This window comes from Brassica napus, chromosome C8, assembly GCF_020379485.1.
Source record: "Brassica napus cultivar Da-Ae chromosome C8, Da-Ae, whole genome shotgun sequence".
Lineage (NCBI taxonomy): Eukaryota > Viridiplantae > Streptophyta > Magnoliopsida > Brassicales > Brassicaceae > Brassica > Brassica napus.
This window is the reverse complement of record NC_063451.1, coordinates 24,942,463-24,952,852: the sequence shown is the minus strand read 5'-3', so window position 1 is coordinate 24,952,852 and position 10,390 is coordinate 24,942,463. Positions and strand designations below refer to the sequence as shown.

Here is a 10,390-nt window from a genome sequence, read left to right as displayed (position 1 = left end):
GAGCATAAATCATGAAATAACAAATTTCAAAACAAATTGAAAGTATTCCCTTTACCGTTCATTAAAGTGTATAAGTGTTTCTCTTATGTTGTGGAGATTTCGTTCATACAATCGGAAAAGTGTTTATTATAGGGTAAGGAACAAATTTTTGACTCATAATCAGTCTAAGACACTTAATAAGGGTTATATAAGTGTTATTCAAACCGCAAAACGTTGTTTTCTGTTTAAAACCCCTATTTCCTAGGAATTTCCTCGGAATATTCCGAGGGAATTCCGAGGAAACCCTTATCTTCTTCGGAATTCCGTCGGAATATTCCGAGGAAATACCGAGGAATTAGTGTTTGGGGTTTCAAAACATCAATTTTTTTACCGTATTTCATTTCTTATACAATTGTAATGCATACCATTGAGGATTCTTTGTATAGATGAGCATAAATCATGAAATAACAAATTTCAAAACGAATTGAAAGTATTCTCTTTACCGTTCATTAAAGTTTATAAGTGTTTCTCTTATGTTGTGGGGATTTCGTTCATACAATCGGAAAAGTGTTTATTATAGGGTAAGGAACAAATTTTTGACTTCATAATCAGTCTAAGACACTTAATAAGGGTTATATAAGTGTTATTCAAACCGCAATACGTTGTTTTCGGTTTAAAACCCCTATTTCCTCGGAATTTCCTCGGAATATTCCGAGGGAATTCCGAGGAAACCCTTATCTTCCTCGGAATTCCGTCGGAATATTCCGAGGAAATACCAAGGAACTAGTGTTTGGGTTTCAAAACATCAATTTTTTTTTGCCGTATTTTATTTCTTATACAATTGTAATGCATACCATTGAGGATTCTTTGTATAGATGAGCATAAATCATGAAATAACAAATTTCAAAACGAATTGAAAGTATTCCCTTTACCGTTCATTAAAGTGTATAAGTGTTTCTCTTATGTTGTGGGGATTTCGTTCATACAATCGGAAAAAGTTTATTATAGGGTAAGGAACAAATTTTTGACTTCATAATCAGTCTAAGACACTTAATAAAGGTTATATAAGTGTTATTCAAACCGCAAAACGTTGTTTTCGGTTTAAAACCCCTATTTCCTCGGAATTTCCTGAGGGAATTCCGAGGAAACCCTTATCTTCCTCGGAATATTCCGAGGAAATACCGAGGAACTAGTATTTGGGGTTTCAAAACATCAATTTTTTTTGCCGTATTTCATTTCTTATACAATTGTAATGCATACCATTGAAGATTCTTTGTATAGATGAGCATAAACCATGAAATAACAAATTTCAAAACGAATTGAAAGTATTCCCTTTACCGTTCATTAAAGTGTATAAGTGTTTCAATTATGTTGTGGGGATTTCGTTCATACAATCGGAAAAGTGTTTATTATAGGGTAAGAAACAAAAATTTTGACTACATAATAAGTCTAAGACACTTAATAAGGGTTATATAAGTGTTATTCAAACCGAAAAACGTTGTTTTCGATTTAAAAATCTTGTTTCCTCGGAAGAGCCTCGGAATATTCCGAGGAAATTATGAGGAAAAACAAATTCCTCAGAATTTCTTTTAAAAAAAAAAATCAATGGTAGTCTATTTCCGAGTCGTCATCTCCAGATGAATCTGAATCTGGATCTTGGTGAAACTCTCCAATCACTGGTTCATCCTCTATCTGAATGACGGCTTCCTCTCCGAAGTCGGTTAAATCGACTACAAGGCCAACTCCAGCTAAATCTTCTGCTGCACTTAAGTTGCCGGATGTGCTTGGTTGTAGTGGGTGTTCCAGCTCAGAACTTCCATGAACTCGGCCTCTCGGGTTGAGTCTTGTAACAATAACCCATGGATCATCTCTGTTCTTTATCCGGGGGTACTTGATATAACAAACCTGTAACATTTAGAAAATTATTAGTAAAATTATAAATTAATACACATGATGATGAATCATTCTGAATAATTAACATTTAATTACTTGATCGGCCTGAGAAGCAAGAATGAAAGGATCATAATATTGCAGCTTTCGCCTCGAATTTACTGATGTAACACCAAATGCATCTATTCTCACACCTCGATCTGGAGTGTTGTCGTGCCAATCACAATAGAAAAAAATACAGCGCAATCCAACCATGCCCAAATACTTGATTTCCAAAATCTCATGTATGTGTCCGTAGTATACATCATCTCCTGATGCAGAACAAACGCCAGCATCATAAGTCGTACTCGAACGTCTCCTCTTCTGAGTTGTGAATGCATATCCTCGAGTACAAAATCTCGGATATGACTTCACAACAAAGTTTGGTCCAACGACCATCTCACGTATCCAATCGTCAAATGTTTCACCTCTGACCAAACCAGCAGACACCTATTAATAGCACATATATATATATATTATATCAATAAATGTGAATTAGTATAAATATGTGATAAAATATATTTTAATTTGTTTAAAGCACTCAGATAAGTAAACATCCATCCAGTAAATTCTCTCTGCTTCATTTCTTCTAGTTCGTCCCCTGTGGCGTATCTATACTCGAACCGCTTTTCTGCCATGAAAATCCTGTATATGATGACAATAATGTAATTAATTATGATTTAAATTTCAACTTGTTAAAATAAAAATTTGTAAGCTAATTTATTTACCTCTCATATTGAAGAACGTCTTCGCAGTTGGTGAGCAAATATGTTTGCAAATGACTGCGCTCCTGCTCAGTAAGTCGACGGTCCTTTGGTTTTCCGCTAAGTTGTCCAACGTCTGTGAAAATGTCTTGAACCGTAACATGATATGTTGTCCGTTCGCCTCTATCATCATGCCGAGCAGGTCTTCTGTTTTTGGTCTGAACTTCTGTTGGAAAGTAGTACTCGGCAAAGTTTGAAGTTTCTTGATTGATCATCTGTGCGACTATAGAACCTTCCACCCTACTTAAATTTTTCACCATCTTCTTCAAATGGAACATATACCGCTCATACAGATACATCCATCTATACTGCACAGGACCACCAAGTTCCAATTCTCTTGCCAGGTGAATAGCAAGATGCTCCATAACATCAAAAAATGAGGGAGGAAATATCTTCTCAAGGTTGCACTGAATCACAGCTATGTTAGTCTTCAAATTTTCAATACCTTCAAGAGTCACTGATCTCGTGCATAAATCGCGGAAGAAACCACTTATCCCTGCAATTGCTTCATGAACATTTCGCGGTAATAGTTCCTTGAAGGCGAACGGAAGGAGGCGCTGCATCATTACATGGCAATCGTGGCTTTTCAAGCCAGTAAACTTTCCTTCCTTTCTGTCGATACAGTTACGCAAATTCGATGCATAACCGTCTGGAAATTCCACATCGTTTGAAATCCAATCAAAGAACGTATCTTTTCCCTCTGCATCAAGTCGGTATATGGGAAAAGGAGCCCTACCATTCTCATCAACATGAAGTTCTGAACGAGCACATATATCGACTAAATCCAGTCTTGACTTCAAATTATCCTTTGTTTTACCTTGAACATTAAGGATCGTGTTCATGAGATTGTCAAAAAAGTTCTTTTTAATATGAATGACATCTAAATTATGCCTTAGCAGATGATCCTCCCAGTATGGCAGATCCCAGAAAATACTTTTTTTGTGCCAGTTATGTAGTTCTCCAACAGCATCTACCGGAAAACGCTCATGTCCACCTACGTTTGGCGTCCTTTCTGCACCAAAATCTCTTAGTTGTATCTTCAAATCTTTCTCACAAATTTCCGGAGGTGGACTGTCAAACACCCTATTATTCTTCGTAAACAAATTCCTACTCCTACGATATGGATGATCAGGTGGTAGGAATCTCCTGTGACAGTCAAACCAACACGTTTTCCTTCCGTGTTTTAGTTGGAAAGCATCAGTGTTATCTTGACAATATGGACATGATAGCCTTCCATGAGTTGTCCATCCAGACAACATACCATATGCTGGAAAATCACTTATTGTCCACATTAGTACTGCCCGCATTTGAAAGTTTTCTTTACACGAAACATCGTATATTTCAACACCTTGAGCCCATAGTTGTTGTAACTCATATATTAGTGGCTGAAGAAACACATCAAGTGATCTCTTAGGATGCTCTGGTCCGGGAATGAGAATCGAGAGAAACAAAAACTCTCGTCGCAAGCACAAGTTTGGGGGTAGGTTGTATGGTGTAAGAATGACGGGCCATAGAGAATACTGTCTTCCACTCTTGCCAAACGGACTGAAACCATCAGTACATAATCCAAGGTAGACATTTCTTCTCTCGTACGCAAAGTCGGGATACTTTGATTGGAAATGCTTTCACGCTTTTGCATCTGAAGGATGTCTGATCTCACCATCTGTTGAGTGCTCCGCATGCCATCTCATTGGTTGCGCTGTGCGTTCAGACAGATACAACCTCTGCAACCTTTCCGTCAAAGGCAAATACCACATCCTTTTATATGGCACTGGAACTCTTCCACTCGTATCTTTATAACGAGGCTTTCCACAAAATTTGCATGTAACCTGCTGTTCATCCGCCCTCCAATAAATCATGCAGTTGTCGCTGCATACATCTATTACCTGATACGATAAACCAAGACCAGCTACGAGTTTCTGAACCTCGTAGTATGAACCAGGAGCTACATTATCCTCGGGTAGAATACCTTTTACAAAATCAGCAATCGCATCCACACAGTCTTCAGCCAAATTATAATCTGTTTTAATGCCCATCAATCTTGTAGCAGATGATAAAGCTGAATGACCATCTCTGCAACATTCGTACAATGGTTGCTTTCCAGCATCCAACATATCATAAAATCTCCTAGCTTGTGCATTGGGTAAATCTTCCCCTCTAAAATGATCATTTACCATCTGCTCAGTACCTACACCATAATCTACATCCGTTCTAATTGGTTCTTCTAATCTAACCGCTGGCTGAGGTTCGCTAGTACTACCATGTTCATAATCAGTTTCCCCATGATGATACCAAATTTTGTAACTTCGTGTAAACCCACTCAAATATAGATGAGTCCAAACATCCCACTCTTTAATAACCTTTCTATTTTTACAATTAGAGCAAGAACATCTTAACATACCTGTTTTTGCTTCCGGTTGTCGGTGAACTAACCCCATGAATTCGGTTATACCTCGTTGGTATTCTTCCGTAAGCAATCTCGTGTTCGGATCCAAATGAGGTCGATCGATCCAAGAACGAAAATAATTTGAAGAAGACATGTTTTTTATGAATCAAATTCGTGTGTAAAGAGAGTAAGAGGGAGGATGAAGATATGGAGTGAATGAAGAGGAAGAGAGGTGCTTGTATTTATAGTTGAAATCCTGCCGGCAGACCGAGGAAATTCCGACGGAATTCCGACGGAAACGGCTAGTTCGTCGGAATTTCCTCGGAATTTTTAAAATCCCCCAACGGCTCTCTAACGGCTATAATATATCCTCGGAATTCATCGATTTTTTCCGAAGAATACGTTTTTCCTCTGTATTCCATAAGAATATTCCGACGGATTTGTATTTCCTCGGAATTCCGTCGGTATATTCCGAGGAATTTCCTCGGGATATTCCGAGGATTTCATTTTCCGTCGGAATGTCCGTCAGAATACCGCTGTTTTCTTCTAATGATAAGAATAAATTAAAAACTGTATAGTATTTTCCACTCATCGGGAAGATTCATAAGTGATAAGTCATGTCTAGAGTCCCCTTCGAAGAAGGAACAGAAATGGCAGATGGGTATAATCCAAGGCATATACTTAGGTTGGAATATTTTATGGAGATTGGAATCTTCATTATGGTTATTTCTTTGAAAGAATATGCTTTAATAATATGCTCGCACAAATCAAAAATCATGTTTACCTTGTGTGTTTTGAATTTTAAGATTCCAATATATATTTTAGCCCAAGAAAGAATAAGGTAAAGAGATGATAGGAGCACTTGGACGTATCTTTTTAATCTAAACGTTGCAAATGTTAGGACAAAAGTAGTTTTAGATACGAGTCATATGACACTAGTTATTTGGTTACCGTACAGGCGTGTACACCTTAGGTGCATCAATCAAAGACGTGAAAAAGTGAAAAGGTTGATAGATTTGTGTTTTTCTAATAAAAAAACTGGTAGATAACGAAAAGTGGGCACGCATTAATCGGTGGAGTCTTACTAAAGAACGTTTTGGGGCGCTCTAAAGCAAGTTACACAATCTAGAGAAAATTTGCCATGTCAATAAGAAAACAAACATAAGAAATATATCAAAATGTCTTCCGTTAAGTGTTGTTGTAATCTAAACCCATCTCCAAAATTTCTCTAAAAAAAATTAAACAAAGACTGGATAATTATCAAATAAATTATCATATGTACCAAGTTTTGGATCAAATGAGAAAAGCAAAAGCATTCATAACTTATTTATTGATAAAGCAAGGAAAAGAAGAGTACAACTCTGCTTTCTCTCATCCTTTTACACACCTCAAAGCCAGAAAATAAAACAGTAAAAGGCGGAAAAAGATAGTTATCCTCTACACTACACTACCCTAAAGGACTTAAACAGCAAAAGCCAACATTTCACAAAACGAAAGAAGAAAAAACTCATTGCCAAACATCACTCAGAAGAAGCCAGCCAGCTTGGAACTTGTCAGCAACCTCTTTTTTATTTATTTAGCTCCTTTTTTTAGGCGTTCTTCCAGAAGAGCCTTCCATAATATACAAAGCAAACCCCCATTTACATGCCGACACACTCCCACACACATGTTACTGTCAGACCTAGACCTAGACCTAGACCAAAGACCAAGACCAAGAAAAGCGATAAGCACTCTCATTACTTATTAATACTACTTTAATTTATCCTCCTCTCTTCACTTATATTGCCGAATCTTTCCTCTGCTTCCCCTGCTCGTTGAATCCAGGGATGCCCTGCAAAAAATTCATTTTAAAAATTACAAAACTATTTACTTTTTAACAAATTTGACTTTTTGGATTTAACTTTAGACAGATCTATCTAATGAATGGTTAAAAAACAAAGATCAGGCAAGAATTAAAACTTACTGAGAGCTTGTTCAGCTGAGAGTCTTCTAGAAGTATCCTTACACATCATCTACCTCAAGAAGTCTTTAGCCATCGACGACACACCTCTGAACACACTCGGCGGAAACCTCAAGTTCCCTCTCAGCACGGCTTCAAAAATCTCCTCCGCCGTCTCCCCGTAAAACGGCGGAGCTCCGGCGAGCATTGTGTACAAAACAACACCCGCGCTCCAGAGATCAACCTTCTCTCCGTAAGAACAACCCATCAGAACCTCCGGCGCCACGTAATACGGCGTTCCCACCACACCTTCCGTGGTCTCTCCCTCACCCAACCAAACCCCGGACCCGAAGTCACAGATCTTCACCGCGTCGTTCCTAAGATCCAATAAAATATTCTCCGGCTTGATGTCCCTGTTAACGACGCCGTACCGGTGGCAATGCGAAAGCCCCTGGAGAATCTGTTTCGCGAACGACGCGGTTTGGGACTCGGAGAAGGTCCCGGAGGAGACGAGGCGGTCGTAGATGGAGACGGAGGGGTCCACTAGCTCCATGTAGATGGAGAGGGTCGAGTCCGTGTCGACGAGGTCGTGGATTTGGACGATGTTCGGGTGGTAAGACAAGAGAGCCATGAGTTTGGGCTCGGTGTCGATGCACGCGCGATCGAGCGCGTCGGTAAGAGAGCTTTTATCGATGGTTTTGCATGCTAAGAAATCACCGGTGGCTGGCGCGTAGACGCGAGTGACGGTTCCGAAGTTTCCCCGACCGATCTCTTCGCAGATCTGGTACTTGTTGTCGTTGTCGTTGGTTTGGCTGCAAGTCATAGTATGTTTTGAGCTTTGTTGTTGTTGTTGTGTTGTGTTGTGTTTAGTAAAAGAGGTGTCTTGAGTGAGATGTCTCTGTCTTTATATACCTAACAAATTCTTAAAAGGTATATTCCTTTTTTTTTTACAATGGTATATTCTATTTGATGCTTTTATATTTTTTTTTTTCTAACTTCCATCTGCGACCCACGGATGGATCCTTTTCGGGGTATTCAAATGAACCGTAAGCATGAACCTATATCCGCGTGGTCACATGTGAAGATAATAATTTCGCACTAGAAGAGAATCGATCTCTGGCCTGGACCAACAAGGTAACTCCTCCTCCAGTGGAAACCACTAGACCACCACGATGTGGTTAAACCCATAGGATATATTGGATTTGCTTTGGGTAGGAAAGTAATTATGATTTTTATTTTATTTATTTTTGGGGTCTATATTCAATTATTCATTGTTTTAATCTATCAATGTTTTTATATTTTTCTTAGTTTGTTATGTAATTATTGGTTCTGATCTCTAAGTTTTCTAATATTTTATGATTTTGTGTTTCTAGTATTCATATATTTCTCTTTTCATAATAATAATTGTGTGTTTGTTATTCTATAGTTATATACTGTTTTACATTTTTCAGTAATTATATATAGATCTTTGGTTTATTGTATAATTATGAATTTTTGTCTAATAAATATTTTTTTGGTTATTCCATATTGTATTTTTATTTTCTGATTATTTTTTATATTTTAGTATTTGTTTTCAGTTTAATTCATAATCATTTTTTTTTATTTTAACTATTTTTAAAAAGACTATGAATACCATTTAGTTATCAAAATGATTATTTTCTACTTTCTGCTCTATTAGTTTCTGTAACACCCCGATTTTTATGGATTCGGTTATTGTTGGATATATTAGGAGAATCTCCACCTAAATCTTTTTTTTTAGTTAATTATGCTATTACAAATTATGAAAAACATTATATATAAGATATTACAATCGACAACCCCAGACCTGGGTGTAGAAACCTTTTATCCCTTGACCACTAAGCCACGGTTCTTCTACGATATCCACCAAAATTTAATTATCTCTTTTAAACTCAGTTAAGAAAACCCTTAAACTTGCACCACACAAAAGTACGTGAGCAAGTTTATTCTTGTTTAAAAAAAAGAGGAATCTTAGGTTCGATGCAGAAGGACGCATGGCCTGAGATGTGGATCTGATGGAACTCATAGATCATATCAGAGAGAAGGAGAATGAGGGAAGTGGTGCTCCGTCATGGAGAGCTATGAGGCAGGCGGCTGAGTCGAGTCACATGAGGTGGTTAGGTCACGACATGGTTGTGATGGTTGTATGTTTTCAAATGAGCAGAGGAGAGAAGCAAGCAGATGTAGAGAAGAGGAAGAAGAACATAGTTCTGAGATTGGTTGATTTTGATCATATTTGAGTTAAGAAGATCGTACACGTATTGTTTCTTAAAAGAGGACTTGCCACGGTACCCATAAAAACTGACGTACCTTCCATCAGAGTTATGACCTTGTGGTGGTGAGCTTTGCTTCTTACGCAAGCATCAGAAGCAGCAGCTCAAATCTGGGAGGTTCAACTGTTCTGTTACAGCAACTTCAAGAGCACGTGGGAGGTTCATTTGTATGCCGATCTGACTGAAATTTTGTATAGATGTATGGGACACTGCATAATCAGAATTCAACGGTGAGATTGAGAAGTGGACGGTCAGTTTATTAATTATTAATGTATTTTTGAACCGGTTTGGTGCAGTGTAAAACAGAGTGGTATGTTTGATGAATTGTCTTGTTGGCTGGGAAAATGAGCTCGGACTGAGCTCAGATTTGGCAGGAACCTTATGGACTCATGGATATATGTCCAAATAGAAGGAGAGATGGTCCGAAGTTCAGGAACATGGAAAACGAACGTAACGATAGATCTGCCCAAAGAGAGAAGAGGAGAAAATCTTATTGTTTTAGCATCAAGTGGCTAAGGTGAGGGATTTGTGGAAGCATAGTTCATATTTTCTATTATATTACATGACTTATAATATGTAGGCTTAGATCTGATTGTTAGTTAGGAATTCTTTGGTTATATGATTTTAATGATTGATAGTAATAAATTGCGTGAAATGTTCCATTGATTATATCTATGACATGTATATAAGAAATAATATGATGATATAAATATGTATGATATAAGTAGGTATGAAACAATACAATGACATGTATGGTATATAATGAAAATGCTATATATGATATGATGATATTATGATATAGTACGAAATGTACGATATGATATAAGCATGTATAATGTAAGAGAGGAAGAATAGAGCTATGGGCCGTGGTCTTCCTTCAAAAACTGGACTGTGATGGGCCGACGGGTTACATGCAGGCCATGAACGGCTGACGAGCCCGGTATGGGAGTGTCAGCTACGGCTGCCTCCACTCATGAGGTTCTCACGAGGATGACTGAACCTAACAATGTAAGCTGGTGACTATATGAAGTTCTTGCTTAGCAGGCAAGAATATGTATGCTACAACTTAGAAACTAAACCAAGTTGCATGTTTGTTAGTGTT

The 10,390-nt window shown here is 37.8% G+C and overlaps 1 protein-coding gene across 1 annotated transcript; it reads right to left on the bottom strand.

Annotated features, from left to right (window-relative positions):
- Nucleotides 1–6,369: 6,369 nt before the first annotated feature.
- LOC106375246 (phosphoenolpyruvate carboxylase kinase 1-like) lies at nucleotides 6,370–7,939 on the bottom strand. The gene is made up of 2 exons (XM_013815109.3): nucleotides 7,022–7,939; nucleotides 6,370–6,889 (listed from the first exon to the last, which is right to left on the bottom strand). The coding sequence occupies exon 1, from the start codon at nucleotides 7,818–7,820 to the stop codon at nucleotides 7,071–7,073; it is 750 nt and encodes a 249-aa protein (XP_013670563.1). The 5' UTR covers nucleotides 7,821–7,939; the 3' UTR covers nucleotides 6,370–6,889; nucleotides 7,022–7,070.
- Between the last annotated feature and the right edge of the window lie 2,451 nt (nucleotides 7,940–10,390).

Excerpts from the sequence above, each read along its gene's own strand:
- LOC106375246 (XM_013815109.3), bottom strand. The coding sequence starts at position 7,820 with ATGACTTGCAGCCAAACCAACGACAACGACAACAAGTACCAGATCTGC.